General features: G+C 36.9%; 1 protein-coding gene and 1 long non-coding RNA gene across 6 annotated transcripts in view; one reads left to right on the top strand and one right to left on the bottom strand.

Annotated features, from left to right (window-relative positions):
• Positions 1–534, bottom strand: part of LOC112664003 (uncharacterized) — a 41903-nt gene extending 41369 nt beyond the window's left edge. For both annotated transcript variants that reach the window (XR_003139460.3, XR_003139461.3), the window contains exon 1: positions 231–534. This is a non-coding gene — a long non-coding RNA (uncharacterized LOC112664003). The remainder of the gene's footprint in view (positions 1–230) is intronic.
• GOLPH3L (golgi phosphoprotein 3 like) overlaps positions 519–24772 on the top strand; it is a 40076-nt gene continuing 15822 nt past the window's right edge. The window contains exons 1-3 of one of the 4 annotated variants that reach the window (XM_049095905.1): positions 561–739; positions 1201–1337; positions 2963–3157. In XM_049095905.1, coding sequence (XP_048951862.1) covers positions 2975–3157 — 183 coding nt within the window. In that variant the 5' untranslated portion in view covers positions 561–739; positions 1201–1337; positions 2963–2974. Of the gene's footprint in view, positions 740–1200; positions 1338–2962; positions 3158–24772 lie in introns of all 4 variants that reach the window. The other 3 variants (XM_025453123.3, XM_025453124.3, XM_025453122.3) reach the window with 3 other exon arrangements.

Here is a 24772-nt window from a genome sequence, read left to right as displayed (position 1 = left end):
CTAATAAAGAAGGTTGGTGTGTATGCGATGTAGGAATATACCTATCCTGTTTAATGTAAGCCAAATAAACGTCCACAAAAGGACTCAGAACAGGTTTATCTGGAACAGAAAGTTAAGGACAAGCTAATTGTCGAAAACAACCGATTTTAAAATGTTTATTTATTCTTAGCTTCTTTGGATCGTAGCACATCTCACCAGATTGTCCTAGAATACATCTACAGTTAACACACCTGCTACAGAGATTGACCAACAAATCCTTTGTAGATCTGCAGCTTGAGCTAGCTCAGTGAACGCTTTGATTGGCTGGTTTAATGGGGTTGTGGAGCACAGCTCCCTTTCCGCTCTCCTACCAAGGTTACTTCATTGGATTGACCAGCTGTCAGGTTGACCCAAACCTGCCTCCTTTTGGTGGTGTTTGTCGGGATCGCAACACAATAGCCTGGGGAGAGCCTCCCCTTGTAAGTTCCGATTGGCTGATCTCAACCTTGGTGGTTTCTGATTGGCCCAGTGAAGAAACACCAAGGTAGGTTGCCTAGCGATCCTGAGATCGCTGATGTGTTCTTCCTTCTCTGCATCGAAGGATCAGGAAGTTTGTGCTCTCTGCGTGGCTGAGAAGTTTGTTACCTACTAGGCCGAGGGGGGGGGGAGGGGGGAGGGACGTGGGGGAACCAGGTGTCCCCCCCTAAAATAGAGCGCAAGCCGCTACCTGTGTCCGGCCGTAACCCAGGAGTAACGTCAGGTAAGCCACGGAAGGTACACATTTCCTAATGTACAAAAAAAGCCTACAGATTTTTTTTTTTTCGTGGGGAGAGGGAGGCTCTCATTTAGTTACTTTTTGGTCTTTTTTTTTTTTTTTTCAAATAAGATTTTTAACTAGTAAATGTCCAGGGGTATTTTTTCCTCAAAATTCCGCGCCCCCCCCCCTTTTTTTCTGAAGACTTATTAAAGTTTCTTGGATTGGGTTAGGAAGTAAACCCTGTTCGCAGTGCCAGATAGTGCCCTTAAGCATTTGTTTCATGGTTTTGTTTTGTTTTGTTTTGTTTTTCTCCTTCACTCTTTTTTCCCGCCTCCCACCAATATTTGAAATACAGCCTTGTACAGAGAATCTTTTTTGTAAGTCACCTCATTTGTATTTCTATTTTAAAATGTTCACATGCATTTCTGAGTATTCGTTTTAATCAGTATATATTTATTGAGCAGTTACAACGTTAAAGACATTGTGCTAGTTGCTATGGAGACTATAAAAACCCAAGAAGACAGTATCCCTACCTTCAAGAAGTTTACAGTTGAGAGACAGCCATACCAAAAGAAAGACTATAATAAATACTTTAAAGGATGTAAGTATTAATAAAGTTCTGTGAAAGTACAGCTGAGAGAGAGACCAATTCTGGCCATGGGACATATGGGTAATGGAGAAGGAGATTCATTTAGGGCTTTTTGTGGATCCTCAATAGGCCTTTGAAGGATGGGTAGAATAAAAAGGAAGGGAAAGGGGAGAGAACACTGACATGTACAAAGGAGCAGAAATGGCAGCATGGGATATGTTGAGAAATGGTTAACAGTACATAATTGAGAGTAATGTAATGAGAAATATCGCTAGAATAGGATCCAGTCACAGAGACTCTTGAATGCGTTCTTTTGATCTTGAAAAAGATACTCTTTTAAAAAATAATTACTGATTAAAAATATTGTATACCATTTTAAAAACTGACATTTAGATTTATTTAAAGTATCTAACTTTAAACTTTATCATACATGATTCAGTGCAGTTTCTCTTGACTAGATTTTTTAAAACATTGTAGTATGTGGTATAAAAGGGCATGTGCTTTGATTTTTTTTTGAAATTGAGAAAGAATCTCATTAATCTTTCAACATTCTGCTGATATTTTTTGTTGGCAGCTGTTTGTGTATTTGCAAAATGGCTAGCTAGGGATAGAAATGAAAGTTTTCTAGCTATATGGAGTTACTACACATGATCTTCTGAGAGTTATTTTGTAGTTATGATTTCCAAAGGGAGTGCATGAGATGAGTTCTTATGCTATGGGAAGAAAATATGAGAATATATATATTTAGTTTTTCTTATATTTTACTTTCTCTGTGTATGTTTTATGATGTGCCATTGAATATTTATAGAGGTTACATATAAATTATATGCATTTGGGGATGCTCACCATTTTTTGCTATCCCATATTTTTTTACTTGGGAAGGGTCCATTTTGTGAAATAGGAGTTACAACTGATGCATTTATACCCCTGAATTATAGATTATGCACACAAAATCAGCAGGCTTAAAAGATGATCATTTCTTAAAAAAAAAAAAAGGGGGGGGGGCAGCCCGGGTGGTTTAGCGGTTTAGCACCACCTTCAGCCCAGGGCCTGATCCTGGAGACCTGGGATCTAGTCCCATGTCTGAGCTCCCTGCAAGGAGCCTGCTTTTCCCCCTGCCTGTGTCTCTGCCTCTCTCTGTGTGTGTCTCTCATGAATAAATAAAATCTTAAAAAAAAAAAAATCATTTCTACTAGTCTTTAAAATTACTGATTTGGGGCAGCCCAGGTGGCTCAAGCAGTTTAGCACTGCCTTTGGCCTAGGGCCTGATCCTGGAGACCCAGGATCGAGTCCCACATCAGGCTCCTTGCATGGTGCCTGCTTCTTCCTCTGCCTGTGTCTCTGCTTCTCTCTCTCCTCTCTGTGTATTCTCAGAAATAAATAAATAAAATCTTAAAAAATAAAATAAATAAAATAAAATTACTGATTTGATTTTCTGTCAATGCTTTCTGCACCTTAAAGCTCTTGTACTTTGGAAAACATTGTTTTACCTGCCTAATTTTTCTAGTCATTACTACTTTCTCTATTTAAATTTATATATATTTCATATTTGTATACATTTTAGTATGTCTCTATGAATATGTATGTTTTTGTTTACATAAGCATAAATACAGATTTTTTTTTTATCACCCCTCCAGAAACAGGTGAGAATGACCACTTTAACTCACCGAGCCCGTCGTACTGAAGTAGGCAAGAGCTCTGAAAAGAAGGTGGAATGTGAAGAAGACACTAATGAAGACAGGGGTCCAGATAATGAAGACTCTGGTGACTCTAAAGATATTCGCCTCACCCTTATGGAAGAAGTATTGCTCCTGGGACTAAAAGATAAAGAGGTAACACAGTTGGGTTTCCTAGGCTCTCCCAAAGACTCTTGACTATTGGAATGTTTTTAGGAAGTAATCTGACAGGATATTTTCATTAATGCTAAGTTGGCCTTAGGATTGTGCTATAGCCATCTGGGGGAATGGAGAGTTTGGAAGGGTGGCTGATACTTGGAGGGTGTAAAATCCAGAAGTATAATTACTTGAAGTGTAATTTAATTACAACATACTTCAAAATTTTAGAAGATACAAGAGAGAGTATAACAGGTGTAAAATTTTTATACTTGTAGTTTCCCAAGTGAGATTGATGGTGAAATAGCCTCCTATTGAACTAACAAAGAGGACCCACACGTGGAAATTGTCTTGAGCTGTGAAGAGGAAAATCTTTTAAATGACAAGACAAGAAACATAAATGATTAGCTGTCTTACAAAAATAAACAGTGGATAGATTTCAACTTGAAAGACCGTAGAAATCACTTTTTTTTTAAATCGTATTCTGTGGATCTTTAGAAATTAAATAACTGATAAAGGAATATTTTAATTTTAGAAAAAATGTTTTTAAATTAATTGCAGATTTCCCTTAAGTTTTCCATTATTAATGGAAAGAATTATACTAATTCTATACTAATTATAAGAGAATTAGTCTTGAGATAGCAAGTCTTACAGTATAACCACATATTTGTTGGCTGGCTTTTCTACTAGTAGTACATTATCCTTCATTTGCAATTTAACTTTTTATTGTGTTTCACTTTCTTCCCTCATGAAGAGGTTATGAAGAAATATAACTGTAATATTTTATACAATCTACTTCTTTTCCAAGAAAGTCTTTTAGTACATATGATAATAATAAAGGTACATTTATTATTGACCTTAGTTTTGAAAACTTAACAAATTAAAATGTTACTTTGCATTTAAAAAAACTAAATTTGGCTTTGATAATTATCCTTAGCTAGGAATGATTTGGCTACATATATCTAGTAACATCTGTTCTTTTCTGCATTGATTCCTCAATTTGGGATTACCTTTGTTTCTTAGCCTTTGCATTTTACTTTCTTTACCATTTTTCCCTTCTCTGTTTTTTGTCACATCAAATTACTGATTTGAACAAAACTTACAGGACTTCTTATAGCCTGTGTATTGTTAAAACCAATATTTGAGACATGCACTTACGTATTTGGCCAAGACACAGATATATCAGAAAATCTTGCCCACAAGTTAACTTTCCTGTTTGCTGAGAAAGTTGATGAAGCTCTAGTTTAATGAAAATCAAACAAATGAAAGTGCAAACCTGACTCTCCAAGAGAATATCAGAGTACGTCTGAAGATTAGGTCCTATAAGTACCATTTTGAGACGTTTACACAGTGCCTAGGAAACATTCACTGGCTATGGAAGAGCATATTAGAACTAAAAAGCTATTTGGTTTGTTTTACTTTTGAATAGGAAAATGATTAATTTCCTGCTGACCCTAGATAACTAGAATTTTTTGCTTCTGTTTTGTAGAGAATCTAACTTTGGATTTCTCTGTGTGTTTTTAAATTTATAATAGTTCATGGTTAATATAGATACAAGGAAATGGAGTAAAAACTAAAGGAGCTCGGGATGCCTGGGTGGCTCAGCAGTTGAGGGTCTGCCTTCAGCTCAGGGTATGATCCTGGAGTTTCCAGGATCAAGTCCCACATCAGGCTCTCTGCATGGAGCCTGCTTCTCCCTCTGCCTGTGTCTCTGCCTCTCTTTCTCTCTCTGCATCTCTATGAATAAATAAATAAAATCTTAAAAAAAAAAAGAAAAAAAAGATTTTAAATAAATAAATAAATAAATAAATAAATAAATAAATACTAATTGACTTCCAGCACTATTTCCTCTTCACCTTCTAATCTACTCATAGATTTATTTAGGCATTATTTAGTGTGATTGTAGGGCTTAGCATTATGCAAATATTAAGGTAAATATAAAATAGTATAAAAACAGTCCTTGCCCTCACAAAACTTACATTCCAGCTGGGGAGACAAGGCATACATACTTTTTAAAAGTTAAGTAACCGGGCAGCCTGGCTGGCTCAGCGGTTTAGCACCGCCTCGCATTCAGCCAAGGGTGTGATCCTGGAGACCCTGGATCAAGTTCCACATTGGGCTCCCTGCATGGAGACTGCTTCTCCCTCTGCCTGTGTGTCTCTGCCTCTCTCTCTCTCTGTCTCTCTTTCTCTGTGTCTCGAATGAATGAATGAATGAATGAATAAATAAATCTATCTATCTATCTTAAAAAAAATAAAAATAAAATAAAAGTTAAGTAACCCAAAGGTTCAACTGTGGAGGGGATAAAAATGAATTGCCCAGTTATCTAAATGAATATAAAGATCTTTTCTATACAGAATGAAAATGAGCATTGTTATAAAACATGTATGATTCTCATGTAATGTTCAGTAAAGGAAGCCAGACACAAAAGACATACTGTATGATTATATGTAAATAAAATTTTTAAAAACTAACTATAGTGTTTGGGGTTGCATATTTAGGTAATTAAAACTATAAAGAAAAGCACGAAAGGGATTACCATAGTTGTTAGCATAGTGGTTACCTTTTTGTAAGGAAGATGAGAGAAGAGGAGGGTATTAATGATTAGAAAAGAACATGAGGGAGCTTTCTGGGTACTAACAGTTTTCTATTTCTGTACTTGGGGAAGTTTCATGTATATTCACTTAGAGATAAATCATTGAGCTTTTTTCACTTTTTTCATGCACTCTTCTGTGTATACATTATATTTCACAGTTCAAAAGATTTTTAAAGAGGTAAAAAACAGAAAAAATCCAGCAGGTTTTTCCATGTTGGAACAGTAAGAGCCAAGAGAGTTGGAAGGAAGAGAGAGATCATCATGGGTTGGAATAATCTGGGGAAGATCAGAAGGAAATAAAATAAACTGGACCTGGGCAGCCCTGGTTTAGCGGTTTAGCGCCACCTTCAGCCCCGGGGTGTGATCCTGGAGACCCAGGATCGAGTCCCACATCGGGCTCCCTGCATGGAGCCTGCTTCTCCCTTTGCCTGTGTCTCTTCCTCTCTCTCTCTCTCTCTCTGTGTCTCTGATAAATAAATAAAATCTTTAAAAGATATATTATAAAAATAAAAAATAAACTTGACCTTTAAGAAGGGGTAAGATTAACATAAATGGAGTGAAGGAAACACATTTCTGGCTGAGGGAACCTGAAAGTATCATGAGCTTGATGAGTTTGGGAGATAATTTAAGTAACCACTTATGACTGAAGTAGGTAGTATTCTTGGAGAACAATGAAAGTCAAAAATTGGCAAATTAGGGGATCCCTGGGTGGCGCAGCGGTTTAGTGCCTGCCTTTGGCCCAGGGCGCGATCCTGGAGACCCAGGATCCCACGTCGGGCTCCCGGTGCATGGAGCCTGCTTCTCCCTCTGCCTGTGTCTCTGCCTCTCTCTCTCTCTCTCTCTGTGCCTATCATAAAAAAATAATAATAATAATAATTGGCAAATTAGATTCAGACTAGAGTATGACAGATTTTGAGTGCGAGGCAGAGACTTTTAGACTCTTTCCTATATTTATTTTTATTTTAATTCCAGTATAGTTAACATACAATATTATATTAGTTTCAGGTGTACAATAGTGATTCAACAGTTCTACCCATTACTCAGTGTTCAGGAGCATGAGTACTTTTTTTTTTTTTTTAAGATTTTACTTACCTGTTTATATATAAGAGACACAGAGAGAAAGGCAGAGACATAGGCAGAGGGAAAAGCAGGCTCCCTGTAGGGAGACTGATGCAGGACTCGATCCCAGGACTCCAGGATTACGCCCTGAGCCAAAGACAGATGCTCAGCCACTGAGCCACCAAGGCATCACAAAGATAAGTGTATTCTTAATCCCTTTGACATATTTTCACCCATCCTCCTACCCATCTCCTCTCATAATCAGTTTCTTCTATACAGTTATAGACTCTTTAAAGTAAGGGGATCAGCTTAATGAAAACGGCAAAGCCCATTTCATTTTTGTGTCCAAATTAAGGACTTAATGATATTTGTTCTGTGTTCTTTGTATGTTTTAATATGTATATTTGTAAGTATATTTTAATGTGTATATAATTTCTTGTTTTCACATGGCTTGAGGTTTGTGACAAATCAGAAACAAATTCTAAGTGTTAAACTGCATCCCGAAGTCCCAGTTAACTTTTGCTGAAGATTTCCATAAGATTCTTTGTTTAGAACCCAATACTATAATTTTAAAAATTACATCCATTTTAAAACACATGGGGCATCTGCATGGCTCAGTTTGTTAAGTGTCTGACTTTGGCTCAGGTCATGATCCTAGGCCCCATGTCAGGCTTTGTGCTCAGCAGGAAATCTGCTTGAGATTCTCTCCCTTTCCTCCTGTTTTTGCGTGTGTGCACTCTCTCTCTCTCTCTCTCTCTCAAATAAATCTTTAAAAAAAAAAAGTAGAAAATAATACAAATAGAAAATAATAGAGTAGAAAATAATATATAGAAATTATTTTTTTAATATTTTATTTATTTATTCATGAGAGACACAGAGAGAGCGGCAGAGACATAGGCAGAGGGAGAAGCAGGCTCCATGCAGGGAGCCCGAAGTGGGACTCAATCCCGGGACTCCAGGATCATGCCCTGGGCTGAAGGCAGACGCTAAACTGCTGAGCCACCCAGGGATCCTTTTTAAAACCATCCTTAGGGTCAGTTTGAACATAAATTCCACCATTTTTTGGCCAATTAACCATCTAACTTTGCTTTCATAAAGAGAAGACAATATTTGCCTTGTGTAGGATCAAGCAAGAGAAAGTGTAAAATGTTTTGAAAACTAAGCTATACAAACACAAAAAAATGAAGGAGTACAGAAAAGACATGGAATGGCTCACATCAAATTTATAGGTTCAGTGGCTACAGCCAAAGGTGCAAATATAGGTAAATGGTTTTGTCTTAATATCTCTGCCAGATATTTTGGAAGAGAATAGTGTGCAATTAGGGGTTGTGGGGACAGGGAGAGAGGCAGGCTCTCAATAAAGATGTGTTTCACCTCCCAGAATTCATTCCCAGTTTATTTTTTATTTTTAATTTTTTAAAAAGATTTATTTATTCATGAGAGACACACAGAGAGAGGCAGAGACATTAGGTAGAAGAAGAAGCAGGCTCCATGCAGGGAGCCCGATGTGGCTACTGTCCTACTTTGGTCTCCCAGTTTATTTCCTTTTGTACCTTTAGTAAATTTGGGGATATAAACAAAACAAACATTCTTTTTTTTTAAAAACAGCCTATGTTAATAAAATCACAAAACCTGACAAACAAGCCCTTCTGATACACTTGCCCTCTTCACAATGGCAATAACTACTGACGAGCGATTTATTGTTCATTTTGTGCAATGAGGAAACTAAAAGACCAGGTAGTGACCCAAATGGGACTCTTAATTTTTTGATTTTGATAAAATGTTTTAGAACTCAGCAACTTTTGAAGAGGAATAATTTTCTCCACTGATAGCCATTCATTGACAAGTTGTATACGGACTTCTTATAATTTTTTTTTAAAGCTTATCGATTGGTTCACTAAAAATTTTTTTACCAGCTTTAAAAAAGCTTGTATTTCCATCTCCCGTTGTTAATAAATTATAATGAGTGAATTAAAACTGATGGAGGATCATTAGTAGCTTGAAAAAGTTAAGAATTAACATATTTTATAACTTTTAAGTTTTATCCAGTCTGATTTATCATTTTTCTATATGTATGACTGGTGGTACTGTCTGAAAGAACTAATAAGTACAGGAATATTCTTAGCAGCACTGTATATAATGGAGTGTCTGTTAACCAGTAGAATGAATGAATTTCAGTATAGTGAAATAACTGAAATTCTTTTTTTTTTTTTTAAAGATTTTATTTATTTATTCATTAGACAGAGAGAGAGAGAGAGAGAGAGAGAGGCAGAGACACAGGCAGAGGGAGAAGCAGGCTCCATGCAGGGAGCCCGACGTGGGACTGGATCCCGGGTCTCCAGGGTCACGCCCTGGGCCAAAGGCAGATGCTCAGCCCCTGAGCCACGCAGGCTGCCCATAACTGAAATTCTATATTGCAAGAACTGAATTAATTTATGCAACATCGATGAATCTTGAACATCATATTGAACAACATAAATAAAAAGGACATGCTTGGAAAGCATGTATGACATATTTTTCCATATTTCTTGCTAAACAAAGGGAATTAATTATTCAGGATTGTTAATGCTTAGGGGAAACCCAAGAATTTCATCTCCTAGGATAGCTTCATATGGAGCTTAACTTATACCTCCTAGTGAGATAAAAGATTATTACATTCTGCAGTAATATTTGGCACAAGTTATTTTTTCAAGTGTTATCCATGGCTTTCGTATTTCAATGTTTAATACTCTAGCAAAGCTCATTCTGTTTTTGTGTTTTTTGTTTATTTTGTTAGCAAAGCTCACTCTTAAACATGGGATCCTATAACAATACTCAGTTGACATCAATAATGGCAGAATAAGGGAAAGTACCACTTAGCAAATCTGAACAATACGGTTTTGTTTTATATTTCATCCCATTACCTCACAATTTAAGGAAGAAATATGATAGTCTTATACATTTTTTTTCTTTTTTTCTTCCATCAAACAAAATAGTCTGGTCATAAGAATAAATCCAAGTAAGAATTTTAAAGAACCCATTTTGCAAAATGAAAAATGTTTAAAGAAGTAGTAAATAATATTTGATTGATTTGTTATAACCATATCTTCAGAAAGTTCAGTGTATAATTAAACAGGCATTATATTTTTCTTATCAGTTCACAGTGCCAGCCATAGATTACAACCCATGTCATAAATCTTCCTTATAGAAGGGAGAGACTATTACACTAGAAAGATATAAATGAGTAGGTAGTATTTTTTTCTTTAATTTTAAAGTTTACAACAAGTTTCTTCTAGGTTTTTCAGCAGGAGTACATTGTATTAAGTTTGTTAGGGCTGCCATAACAAATACCACAGACTGAGTAACTTAATAGAAAAAAATTTAAAAGATTTTATTTATTTATTCATGAGAGACACAGAAAGAGAGAGAGGCAGAGACATATAGGCAGAGGGAGAAGCAGGCTCCATGCAGGAAGCCCGATGCAGGACTCAATCCCGGAACCCCAGGATCACACCCTAAGCCAAAGGCACTGAGCCACTGAGCCAGCCAGAAGTCCCTAGAAATTTTTTTCTCCACAATTCCGGATGCTTGAAGTCCAAGATTTGGTTTCTCCTGAGGCCTCTCTACTCATCTTTTCACTGTGTCCTTACATGGTTTTTCTTTTGTGCATGCATCCCTAGTGTCCATGTGTCCAAATTTCCTTCTCCTCTAAGGACACCAGTCAGATTGGATTTGGGCCTACCTTAACAGCTTTATTAAACTTAATCACCTCTATCATGGCAGCATCTCCAGATACAGTCACATTCTGAGGTATTGGGGGTTAAGGTTTCAACACATGGATTTGGAGGAGACATAGTTCACTGCATAACAATGATTTTGAAAGGTTTGAGAGGAAATAGAAAGGTTTGGGAGATAATTTGGTATAGTTATTTACTTATATGCACCTGGAGTGCAGTTCACCCTCAGGAAGTGTCATTAAAATTATAATGAAGTGATTTTTTCCTTCAGTTCAAGTCAGCCAACATTTATTGAGCATTTGCTCTGTCCAAGGCACTGAGTAAAATAAGGAATAAGAGAAGTAATTAAGATGTGTTCATCTTGGGCGCCCGGGTGGCTCATAGTTGAGTGTCTGCCTCTGGCTTGGGTCATGGTCCCCAGGGTCCCAGGATCGAGTCCCGCATCGGGCTCCCTGCAGGGAGCCTGCTTTTCCTTCTGCCTATGTCTCTGCCACTCTCTCTGTGTCTCTCATGAATAAATAAATAAAATCTTAAAAAAAAAAAAAAAAGATGTGTTTATCTTTCCTCAAGAAGCATTTGAATCTGATATGGGAGAAAAGATGTGTATACAGAGACCATACTACTAGATACAATATGTAAGTGCTTTAAGAAAGGTATAAAAAGTGCTATAAGAACATGAAAGAGGAAAAAAAAAAAACATGGAAGAGGAGGAAATTCCTTGGAGGTTACTCTTTACTTTCTTAATTTTTTTTTTTAATACTCTTTACTTTCTATGTTTATCTTCATCTATTCACAGTTGTCCAGGTTTAAGGTGGGAATGACACACAAAACAAGTACTGAATCAACGGTTTTCAGGTCTCCATGTGTTCATTGGTAGATTGTGCTTACTTACCCTTTTTTGATATTAGTGATTTTATTTTAAAAAAAGTCTAAGATTTTTAAAAATGGTTTTATTTTTATTATTTTAAAAGCAAAATATGGAGGCAGCTCGGTGGCTCAGTCAGATAAGCATCTGCCTTCAGCCTGGGGTCTTAGGATCAAGCCCCACATTGGGCTCTCTGCTCATCAGTAAGCCTGCTTCTCCTGTTCCCACTGTCTATTCCCTCCCCCCCAAATAAGTAAATAATCTTTTTTTAAAAGCAAAATATGTTTATACTAAGAACTTAAGAAAAATGTCTACATGAGAGAACTTAGTGATAGGAGAATGAGATATGTGAATATATGTATTTGTCAAAACAAACAACATCTGTGCATTTCACTCTATATAAATTATGCCTCAATTCTTTATATAAAGTTTAAAGAGGGAAATAAAAATCACCAGTAATGTCACCACTGAAAGATAATTGCTATTAAAATACTTTGTATATGCTTATAGACTGTTTTCTGTGCATATGCACAGAGATGCATAATTACCCCCGCAAAAATTGGTCACATCAGACAAAGAAAGATTTCTGGTGCTTTCTGCTCTGTCATCTTCCCAGAATCTACACATTTGTCTTTTGTTACCATCCCTATAGTTTGTTTTAATTTTTTTTAAGATTTTATTTATTTATTTATTTATTTGAGAGAGAGAGAGAGAGAGCACGCTCACGCAAGCATGAGCTAGGGGAAGAGGCAGAGGGAGAGAGAAAAGGAGAAGCAGACTCCACCTGAGCAGGGAGCTCCAGTGCAGGGCTCTATCCCAGGACCCTGAGATCATGACCTGAGCTGAAAGCAGACAGACACCCAACCGACTGAGCCACCCAGGTGCCCCAGGAAATGTAGAATTTAAATTAAAACAATAGTTTGTTTGAATCAGGAGCCAAACAAGGTCCACTCATTAAGCTCTTTTTTTTTTTTTTTAAAGATTTTATTTATTTATTCATGATAGTCACAGAGAGAGAGAGAGAGGCTGAGACACAGGCAGAGGGAGAAGCGGGCTCCATGCAGGGAGCCCGATGTGGGATTCGATCCCGGGTCTCCAGGATTGCGCCCTGGGCCAAAGGCAGGCGCCAAACTGCTGTGCCACCCAGGGATCCCCTAAGCTCTTTTTTCAACTGTAGTGGGACAATATTTTATTGATGAAGAAAAGCACTATTCAGTTTAACCTCAATTACCCTTTTGTATAAAATTCAAGTAACATTACACTTACCACCTTTTTAACAAAATGGAACAAATCTTTGTAGTTGTGTTATTTAAAATTTTGTATTATTTTTAGAGAGACAGAGCAGGGGGGCAGGTAGAGAAAGAGAGAGAGAGAATCTCAAGCAGATTGCAATGTTGAGTGCAGAGCTGACTTGGGGCTTGATCCCAGGACCCTGAGATCATGACCTGAACTGAAATCAAGAGTTGGACCTTAACCAACTGAGCCACCTAGGTGCCCCTAGGTTGTGCTATTTAAAAGTAAAACATAGGGACGCCTGGGTGGCTCAGCAGTTAAGCATCTGCCTTCAGCTCAGGGAGTGATCCTGGAGTTCCAGGATCGAGTCCCACATCAGGCTGACTCTATGGAGCCTGCTTCTCTGTCTGCCTATGTTTCTGCCTCTCTCTCTGTGTCTCTTATGAATAAATAAGTAAAATCTTTAAAAAAAATAAAAAAATAAAAGTAAAACATAATATAATTTTACTTAAATTTAACATAAGAAAATGAAGTGAAACTAAAGGAATTATTAACTTCAGACATTTCTTTATTATAAGAGATATCTCCTAACACACTGCTTTCTAAGCTTAAGAAAGATTATTAAGAGGTTAGGGTCATTTTTCTAACTAAATGTTTCAATTTTGGACAATATCCACTGACTTCTTGCTATAAAAAATAAAAGTTAATATCCCTCCTACACTTTCTCCTGTATTCCTCTATCTTTATTCATTTACTTCCAAATTTTTAAATTATAAATTTATATGACTTTTTTTTTTTTTTTTAAGATTGTATTCACTCATGAGAGACACAAAGAGAGAGGCAGAGACATAGGTAGAGGGGGAAGCAAGCTCTTCGCAGGGAATCCAATGCGGGACTCCATCCCAGGACCCAGGATCATACCCTGAGCTGAAGGCAAGAGCCCAGCCGCTGAGCCACCCAGGTGTTCCTATGTGGCTTTTCTTTTTTTTTTTTTTTTTTAAGATTTTATTTATTTATTCATGAGAGACACGGGGGGAGGGGAGGGCAGAGACACAGGCAGAGGTAGAAGCAGGCTCCATGCAGGGAGCCCGATATGGGACTCGATCCCTGGACTCCAGGATCAGGCCCTAGGCTGAAGGCAGGCACTAAATTGGTGAGCCACCCAGGGATGCCCATCTATATGGCTTTTTTTAATTGAAATATAATTGACATATAACATTAGTTTCAGGTACACAACATAATGATTTAATACTTGTACACAAATGATCACCATGGTAAGTCTAGTTAACATCTTACATTACCACACAGTTACAAATTTTTTTTTCTTGTGATGAGAACTCTCAGTAACTTTCAAATTATGATACAGTATTATCAACTATAGCCATCATGCTGAGCATTATATCTCCAAGACTTATTTATTTTATAACTAGAAGTTTGCACTTCTTGACCCCCACTCACCACCTCACTCACTACCCCTGGCAACCCCTGGTTTGTTTTTAATTCCACATATACGTGAGATCATACAGTATTTCTCTTATTTTTCTTTATTTATGGAGTATTTATACTTCTCAGACTCTGAGTTAAATATTTTATATATGTTATTTCATTCTAATAATAGCACTATGAAGTCAGTATTATCTCTATAAAATAAGTGGAAAGCGGGATGTCTGGGTGGCTTAGTCATTTGAGTATCTGACTCTTGATTTCAGCTCAGGTCATGATCTCAGGGTCATGAGATCCAGCCCTGCTTCAGGCTCTGCACGGAGTTTCTCTCTCCCTCCTCATCTAACCTTACCCCCACCCCCGGAGTGCATTCTCTCTCTCTCTCTCTCTCTCTCAAAATAAATAGATAAATATTAAAATACATACGTATATATATATATATATATACATATTTATATATTAAACAATCGATAGAATTTGAAAGCCTATTGAATATTTGATAAAGTGAAGGAATTCTTATGAACTTTTAAGTGTGATATTAGTATTAACACTTCTTTTAAACCTTTGTACGTTGGGGAGAGTATGGTAATATTTTATAGATGGTATGTTACAATAACTTGGATTTACACTGAAATAGTCTGGTGAGTGGGGAGAGTTATAGAAGAGAGAAGATTATCCTGGTAGCTGTGGAAGCCAAATGATGGATATATAGAGGTTCATAATCTTTCTACTTTGTGTATGTTGGGAACATTAAGCCAAAAATGTTAAAAAGAAAAAAAATGATATTTTCTTAACTACATGATTCCATTTTACACAATATCTTATTAACTTCCTGTTATGAAAGATGGTGAAATTACCACTCTCACAGTTTGTTCTACCTCTATTCCCCAGTGTTTTATGAAAACTTATATACATTCTGTTGTTTCATAATTCACACAAAGCTGTTCTCTGAAGGAAAGCCCCAAAATTAAAGTTGGAGAAGAAGCATATGGGAAAATTAGTGGTTAGGAGAGAAAAAATATGTATTGTATGTATAAAGAAATATCTGGTTTTATATATACCCAAAATATGATGAAATTTATGAGTCATTTTAATTTTCTTATGATTTTTTCTTTACAAATATTCTAAAATATATCTATACTATTTAATCAAGGAGAAAGCTGTTTGAAAACAAAATAAATCTGCATTTACTTAGTTTTGCTTTTCTGATATTTGATACTATAATTGCCTTTAAGGGTTTCTAAATCTATTTTAAGTTATTTGAGGGCAGCCTGGGTGGCTCAGCGGTTTAGCGCCACCTTCAGTCCAGGGCATGATCTTGGAGACCCGGGATCTAGTCCCACGTCGGGCTCCCTGCATGGAGCCTGCTTCTCCCTCTGCCTGTGGCTCTGCCTCTCTCTCTCTCTCCCTCTCTCTGTGTCTCTCATGAATAAATAAATAAAATCTTAAAACAAAAAAAAAAAAAGATTTTACGGGAACCCTGGGTGGCGCAGCGGTTTAGCTCCTGCCTTTGGCCCAGGGCTCGATCCTGGAGACCCAAGATCGAATCCCACATCGGGCTCCCGGTGCATGGAGCCTGCTTCTCCCTCTGCCTATGTCTCTGCCTCTCTCTCTCTGTGTGACTATCACAAATAAATAAAAAATTAAAAAAAAAAAAAGATTTTACAAAATAAAATAAAAATAAAAGAGGAATTTAGTTCAAATCTTGAAAGCTATTATTTCAATAGAGGACTTTAAAGAAAAACAGTAAACTATTTTTAAAGTAATTTTTTAGAGGTAAAAAATTAGTCTTGCTTGTATAATTTTCTGATAATTTTTTTTTCTGGTAATTCTTGGCATCCCCTAGAGATCACTATTCAGACATTGGGCATATTAGAAAAGGGTTTAAGAAGACATACTAAGATTCCTTCTCTTATGGAAACTGAAACAGTTTTAAGTTGAATCTTCAGATTTGGAGAGAGGGAAAGATTCTTTTTTTTTTTTTTTTCTGAGATTTTTCCTAATAAAATGATAATTTCTCCATGTAGGTAACTTGGAAAAACTAGAATACCATTTTTTTAAGCAGCCCCATTTTTAAAAGTAAAGTATTTTACATAATTGTGATAATCTTCAATACACAATTACATATTTGGCTGTTTTTCATTAAACTTCATCATAATTTTCTTTTTTTTCTTTTTATCATTTTATTTTTAAATAATCTCTACACCCAACATGGGGTTCAAATTTAAAACTTCTGAGATTAAGAGTCACATGCTTCAACTGAGCCAGCTAGGTGCCCCCCCATCATAAGAATTTTCTAACATTATTTTTAAAAATTCCTTGTAAAAAAAAAATAAATAAATAAAATAAAAATAAATAAATAAAATAAAAATTCCTTGTAAACATAGTTTTTAATGATGTTTTAAGTTTCTTTGTTTTCTGTTTTCTTTTTACCCCGAGCAGGCGATTTAAAATCAATAACCTTCAGAGTTGTTTTAAGGCATGTCTTTAAGGAAGTTTGCATAAAGAATACATGACTAGAAGGAAATTCAGCATAAAATGTTGACTATTTGAATTTATTGAAATCTCATTGCCCTAACAACAAAATGACATTATAAAAATTGTAAATATGTGGGGCACCTGGAAAGCACAGTAGGTTAAGCATCCAACCCTTGGTTTCAGCTCAGGTTGTGATTTCAGGGAACCCCCGGTCAGGGTCTTCATTCAGCAGGGTATCTGCTTAGGACTTTCTCTCCCTCTGCTTCTGTCGCTTCCCCACATCACATGTATGTACACTCTTTCTCTCAATCTTTTTTTAAAAATGTAAATGTGTATAATCTTTTTTTGTTGTTTTTTTTTTGTTTTGTTTGGTTTGGTTTTTTTTTGTTGTTGTTGTTGTTGTTTTTGTGTGTGTATAATCTTCAACCCAAAATTTTTCTAGGAATTTATTCAACAAAAACACACCTAATGAACATTTCTTCATAGCATTTTTTTGAAATGACAAAAAATTTTAAGCAAATGTCACCAGCAAAGTCTTGAAAAGATAAATTATAGTACATCTAAAGTGCAATACTGTGTAGCCATTATAATGAATGAGGTAGACCTGTATTTACTCATGTGGGAAGATAGCCAAAATAATGGGCAAGTGAAAAGTTGTCACTCAATATGATCTTGTTTCTGTAAAAAATATAATAAAGATATAATGTGTATATAAAATCTAGAAAATACACACTAGACTGTTACCCCTCCAGATAAACTTTCACTTTGTAAGTTATACATTTCTATATTATCTTTTTCCCTTCTTTTCTTTTTTTTCTAATAATTATTTATTACATTTCTAATTAAGACAAAACTGGGGCAGCCTAGGTGGCTCAGTGGTTTAGCACCTGCCTTTGGCCCAGGGCCTGATCCTGGAGACCCGGGATCGAGTCCCACATCGGGCTCCCGGTGCATGGAGCCTGCTTCTCCCTCTGCCTGTGTCTCTGCCTCTCTCTGTGTGTGTCTCTCATGAATAAATAAATAAAATCTTAAAAAAAAAAAAAAAGAATTAAAAAGTTAAAAAAAAAAATAAAATAAAGAGCAGCCCCAATGGCCCAGCGGTTTGGCGCCACCTTCAGCTCAGGGTGTGATCCTGGAGGCCTGGGATCAAGTCCCAGCATGGAGCCTGCTTCTCTGCCTCTCCCTGTGCCTGTGTCTCTGCGCCCTGCCCCCCTCTCTCTGTCTGTCATGAATAAATAAAATTTAAAAAATAATAAATACATAAAAAATAAAGACAAAACAAAGTTCACTATTCAAAGATCTCATTCTGCCATACCTTCAGGAATCTCTTTTGGTCATGAGGCCATGTGCAATTCCATTTATTTTAGTAGATCCTAAAATTTTTCTCTTCTCGTTTCCCTCACATGTATAGCCTTATATTACTAACTAAATTTAATGACTAAATGGTGAACTTTAGTTTGCATATGCTAGATCATCCTGCATACTAAAGCATTGGCCCTTTAACAGAGAATCTTTATTATAGATGGTTTGAGAATTCACAAATACAGCTAGATATATTTATTTAAAGGAATATGGATATCAGAATTATAATTATTTTTTAAAGCTCCTTGTGTATTTTTATTTATTTTTTTAAGATTTTATTTATTTATTCATGAGAATACCCAGTGAGGAGAGAGAGAGAGGCAGAGACACAGGCAGAGGGAGAAGCAGGCTCCCTGTGGGGAGCCCGATGTGGGACTCGATCCCAGGACCCTGGGATGATGACCTGAACCAAAGGCAGGCGTTCAACCCCTGAGGCACCCAGGTACCCCTTCATGTATATTTTAAAACTCTTTTCTATTACGATGCATGACTCAATAAAAAGAAAGTTTTAAAAGACTCATTTGGGGAGTTTTACATTAGATACTATGATGGGAATGATATTTTAAAAACATAGTTTCTACATCCTGCCATCCATTGTTTCTTTATTTACAGTGCTTCTCATTTACAGTTCTATTGACAATCTGACATCACTGTTACTGTAACAGAAGTTACATGATCAGGAAGAAATGAAAAAACAACCAAATTAGTTTCCTCTAATTGCTTTAATATTGGCTGGTGAGTTTGTACACCTGTTGAGATTTATAAAATCACCAAGTTATGCCTAATAAATTATATATTCTGAAGAAATTTATAGTTTAACCTTAATTAGGCAGCTAAGTTGTGTAAAACCAAGGATTGGGGCACCTGGCTGGCTCAGTGGTTGAGTGTTTGCCTTTGGCTCAGGTCGTGATCCTGAGGTCCTAGGATCCAGTCCCCCATCAGGCTCCCCACATGGATCCTGCTTCTCCCTCTGCCTGTGTCTCTGCCTCTTTCTCTGGGTCTCTCATGAATAAATAAATAAAATCTTTTTTTTAAGGGATTAATCTTTTAAAAGACCTTTCCCTCCTTAAAGAGGAATTATAAATACAACTCTCTTGAAGTAGCCATGAGGTGGGTCATACATAGAACTAATCCCAGCTTTGAATCTAAGGTCAGGCCCTTAGGAAATATGGATAGGTCTAAGGATATTCGTGGTTCAAACTGAGCTTTTGCCAGGCTAATGTTACTTACTTTCAGTCATAAATTTATGCTGTCAAGGAACATTATTGAGAAATACTATGTATTAGAAATTCCCTCCTTAAGAAATTTATAGTCTAACTATAACTGAGGACAGTTGATTACAGCGTGATAAAAATAAATGATAAGGGGACAGTATATATAGGCACACCCAGGTGAGGAACCTAAACTAGAGAGTGGAATAGAAGGAAAGACGTTGTTAGAGAAGGTATATGGAAGATGTCATCCCCATGTATAGGGATCCTTAAGAACAAGGAGGAATTCGGGAAAGAAGGATACTGGTTCTTTTAGACAGAACAGTGTGTACAAAGGCCTGTAAGCAAAAATGATATATTAAGAGTACTTAACATAGTTCTCAGGGTGCTCATCTGCCTCAGTCCAAGAAGTATGCGGCCCTTGATCTTAGGGTTGTGAGTCTGAGCCTTATGTTGGGTTTAGAGATTGCAAAAAAATAGTTCTGGAAACCTGGAGCATGGTGTTCTAGGGAAAAGAGGCCAAGGTGAGACCAGTGAGCAGCCTCTTGGCTTGAGTGTTACACTAAGGAATTTGGACTTTACTGGGAGGAGCATTTGAAAGATTTTTAAGTAGAGAGGAAGAGAATTATATCATTAGATTTGAGCATAAAGATCATCCTGGCTATAATGGGAAAGCTGGTATTGGAAGACCTCTGTCTCTAGCAGGATCATGGGCAGATATTATATCTTGAATAAACTTAATTTCTAAAGTACTATTGGGCCTTTGGAAAGTAAGAAATCTTCAGGGTCCCCAAACAAACACCAAACTTAAAATCCTAGAGGTGAGCAATAAACAAACATGAAAACCAGATTGCCCTGGGACAAATTACCAAATCAGTCCTGAGATCCCGGAATTGGGTAGTCACAAATAAACCTCAGAGTCAAGATAAAATGGGGAAGCTAGGTTTAAATGTGGTTCCAGTTGGGAATGCATAGCTGGCTCAGTCAGTGAAACATGATACTCTTGATCTTGGGGTTGTGAGTTTGAGCCCCACCTTGGGTGTAGAGATTACTTAAAAATAAAATCTTTTTAAAAATGAATGTGGTCCCAGTTGTGTGGAGTCCCCCAATCCCCTCATGCCTGACTCTCAGCAGAAGCAAATACAGATCTCCTTTCTGAAAAAAGACATCTTTAATTCAGGCCTTCAGGATCTCACATATTCCCAAAAAAATTGAATATGGGCCACTTCTTAATCAAATATCCAACATACAAAGAATCAAATATCCAGAGAAAGATTCAGCAGAAATCACAAATAGGTCATTCATAGACCTCAGATATTAAAATGATCAGACAGGGGCACCTGGGTGGCTCAGTGATTGAGCATTTGCCTTTGGCCCAGGTCGTGATCCTGGGGTCCTGGGATTGAGTCCGACATCAGGCTCCCCGCAGGGAGCCTGCTTCTCTCTCTGTCTGTGTCTCTGCCTCTCTCTCTGTGTCTCTCATGAATAAATAAACAAAATCTTTAAAAAAATAAAATGATCAGACAACATAAAATATGACATTAAAAAAAAAAGAATCACAAAATGAACAGCGAAAAGAAATCACAAATGACCAAGCAAATGTGAAAAATAACTACATAGAACTTTTTGAAATGAAAAAAAAAATCAAAGTTGAAATCAAAATCTCAAAAAAAAAAAGATATCAAAATCTCATGGAGAGTTTAGCATATTAGATACAGATGGAGAGAGTAAATTGGAAGCCAGATATGAATAATAACTCTTCAAAAAGCAATTTAGAGACAAAAGAAATGGAAGATACAAAAGAGAGGTTAAAAGACATGGAGGTTAGAATAAGTAAGATTGACGTCCCAGAAGGAAAAAATAAAATGGAGGAGAGCTAAAATTCCTAAAGAGAAGAAGTGAGAATTTTTGAAAATAAGAAATGAACCTATAAGTACAGGAAGCATATGCCAAACAGGATGAATAAATTCACACACAGTCTGCAAAACTCTAAGAGACAGATGTGAAAGGACCGAAGATTAAAAGACAATTCACCTACAAGAAACCACAATCAGTAAGAATGATACATTTCTCACTGCAACAGTGGAAGCTAGGAGAAGAGGGCTTAATATCTTCAATGTGATACGAGAAAACTATCAACCTAGAATGTTACATCCAGAGAAACTATAGTTGAAAAACAATGGTGAAATAAAGACATTTCAGATAAAATAGTTTGCCTCCAACAGACTTTCACTTAAGGAAATTCTACTTTAGAAAAAAGGAAAATAGTACCAGAAAGGAGGTCTAAGATGCAAGAAAGAATAGCGAGCAAAGACATCGGTAAGCATCTGAGTAAATCTAAACAAGTACTACCTATGTAAAATAATGATAATGCTAATAATAATGTCTAACATGTGAGTTAAAAAAAAAAAGATAAAATATTGGTCAGCTAGAAGAGTGGTTAAATATTCTTTTTAAAAATTTTTTTTAATTTTTTATTTATTTATGATAGTCACAGAGAGAGAGAGAGAGAGAGAGGCAGAGACACAGGCAGAGGGAGAAGCAGGCTCCATGCACTGGGAGCCCGACGTGGGATTCGATCCTGGGTCTCCAGGATCGCGCCCTGGGCCAAAGGCAGGCGCTAAACCGCTGCGCCACCCAGGGATCCCTAAATATTCTTTTTTAAATAATTAGATTTTGTATTAATTTTTAATTGTCATGCATGTTAAAATTTTGAGGATAACTTTCCTAAAGAAAAGAGAGAACAGGGACGCCTGGGTGGCTCAGTGGTTGAGTGTCAGCCTTCAGCTCAGGTCCTGATCCTGGGTTCCTGGGATCGAGTCCCGCATTGGGCTCTCCACAGGGAACCTGCTTCTCCCTCATCTGTGTCTCTGCCTCTCTCTGTGTCTCATGAATAAATAAATAAAATCTTTATTTAAAAAAAAAAAAGAAAAGAAAGTACATAACTTCTAAATCAATAAAGAAGGAAAGTGGAATTAAAAAATATTATTAAGAATGAAACTAGACCACTCTCTTTCACCAGACACAAAGATAAACTCAAAATGGATGAAAGATCTAAATGTGAGACAAGATTCCATCAAAATCCTAGAGAAGAACACAGGCAACACCCTTTTTGAACTCGGCCACAGTAACTTCTTGCAAGATACATCCAGGAAGGCAAAAGAAACAAAAGCAAAAATGAACTATTGGGACTTCATCAAGATAAAAAGCTTCTGCACAGAAAAAAAAAAAAAAAAACAGTCAACAAAACTAAACGACAACCTACAGAATGGGAGAAGATATTTGCAAATGACGTATCAGATAAAGGGCTAGTTTCCAAGATCTATAAAGAACTTATTAAACTCAACACCAAAGAAACAAACAATCCAATCATGAAATGGGCAAAAGACATGAAGAGAAATCTCACAGAGGAAGACATAGACATGGCCAACATGCATATGAGAAAATGCTCTGCATCACTTGCCATCAGGGAAATACAAATCAAACCACAATGAGATACCACCTCACACCGGTGAGAATGGGGCAAATTAACAAGGCAGGAAACAACAAATGTTGGAGGGGATGCGGAGAAAAGGGAACCCTCTTACACTGTGGGTGGGAATGTGAACTGGTGCAGCCACTCTGGAAAACTGTGTGGAGGTTCCTCAAAGAGTTAAAAATAGACCTGCCCTACGACCCAGCAATTGCACTATTGGGGATTTACCCCAAAGATACAGATGCAGTGAAACGCCGGGACACCTGCACCCCGATGTTTATAGCAGCAATGGCCACGATAGCCAAACTGTGGAAGGAGCCTCGGTGTCCAACGAAAGACTAATGGATAAAGAAGATGTGGTTTATGTATACAATGGAATATTACTCAGCTATTAGAAATGACAAATACCCACCATTTGCTTCAACATGGATGGAACTGGAGGGTATTATGCTGAGTGAAGTAAGTCAGTCGGAGAAGGACAAACATTATATGTTCTCATTCATTTGGGGAATATAAATAATAGTGAAAGGGAATATAAGGGAAGGGAGAAGAAATGTGTGGGAAATATCAGAAAGGGAGACAGAACGTAAAGACTGCTAACTCTGGGAAACGAACTAGGGGTGGTAGAAGGGGAGGAGGGCGGGGGGTGGGAGTGAATGGGTGACGGGCACTGGGGGTTATTCTGTATGTTAGTAAATTGAACACCAATAAAAAATAAAAATAAATAAATAAAAAATAAATAAAATAAAAAAATATTATTAAGTCTTTACCACTATTTAGCTTTATAACCTCTGTCGTGTCACTGAACCTCCATAAGCCTTAGTTTCCTCATCTTTAAAATGTGGATAGGGGATCCCTGGGTGGCGCAGCGGTTTAGCGCCTGCCTTTGACCCAGGGCGCGATCCTGGAGACCCGGGATCGAGTCCCACGTCGGGCTCCCGGTGCATGGAGCCTGCTTCTCCCTCTGCCTGTGTCTCTGCCTCTCTCTCTGTGTGTCTATCATGAATAAATAAATAAAATCTTTAAAAAAAATAAAATAAAATAAAATGTGGATAGTAGGGGCGCCTGGTCTGCCTTTGTCTCTGGTTATGATCCCAGAGCCCTGCATTTGGCTCCATGCCCAGCAGAGTCTCCTGCTTCCTCTGACCCTCTTCTGGTGCTCTCTATCTCTCTCAAGTAAATAAATCTTTAATAATAATAATAATGTTATTATTATTATTATATAATATATAATATAATATATATTATATATAATTATATATAATATAATATAATATAATAATATTATTATTATTATTATATATACACAGTAGTACCCCCCTTATCAAATTGTTGTAAAGATGTGATCAGATAGTGCATGCAAAAAAACTAAACACAAATCTACATAATAAGTATTCAATAAACATTAGACATTACTGCTATTAATAGTAACTTATGGAGCACCTGACTGGCACAGTTGGTAGAGCATGAGGCTCTTGATCTTGGGATCATGAGTTCAAGCTCCACATTGGGCATGGAGTTGTTTTGTTGTTGTTGTTTTAAGTTTAAAATTCAGTAAGTAAACAAGTAAATAAAATAAAAAATTTTAAATAGTGATCATTAAAGGTGATCTTTAATGATCTTTAATGACTTTAAAGCCATGCTAGAACCTCCCTGCTAACATCTCACCCAGCTTCTCTCCCTTGAGAGGGAGTGCTACCCAAAGATGGCTAGAGTGTTGAACAGTTCTAATAACTCTGATGGATCTTCTTGTGTTAATCATAACTCCTTGCTCAGAACCTTTAGGACTGAATATTGCCTTTCAGTAAAAGTTAAGAGCATCAAGACTTCCCACAGCCCAGCCCCAACCAATTTGATCTCATGTCCTTTTTTTTTTTTTTTTTTAATTTTATTTATTTATGATAGTCGCAGAGAGAGAGAGGCGCAGAGACACAGGCAGAGGGAGAAGCAGGCTCCATGCACCGGGAGCCCGATGTGGGATTCGATCCCGGGTCTCCAGGATCGCGCCCTGGGCCAAAGGCAGGCGCCAAACCGCTGCGCCACCCAGGGATCCCTGATCTCATGTCCTTGAGTTAGATCTCTAAACATATGTAATGTCTCTTTCCTTTATACTTTTGCTTAGAATGCCCTTTTGAAAAATAGTAGAGTTTGGATGATTTCCTTCATCTTCATCTGGA

The sequence above is a fragment of the Canis lupus genome, chromosome 17 (genome assembly GCF_003254725.2).
Source record: "Canis lupus dingo isolate Sandy chromosome 17, ASM325472v2, whole genome shotgun sequence".
Lineage (NCBI taxonomy): Eukaryota > Metazoa > Chordata > Mammalia > Carnivora > Canidae > Canis > Canis lupus.
The sequence above is the reverse complement of the archived record's forward strand: the minus strand, read 5'-3'. Positions and strand labels throughout refer to the sequence as shown.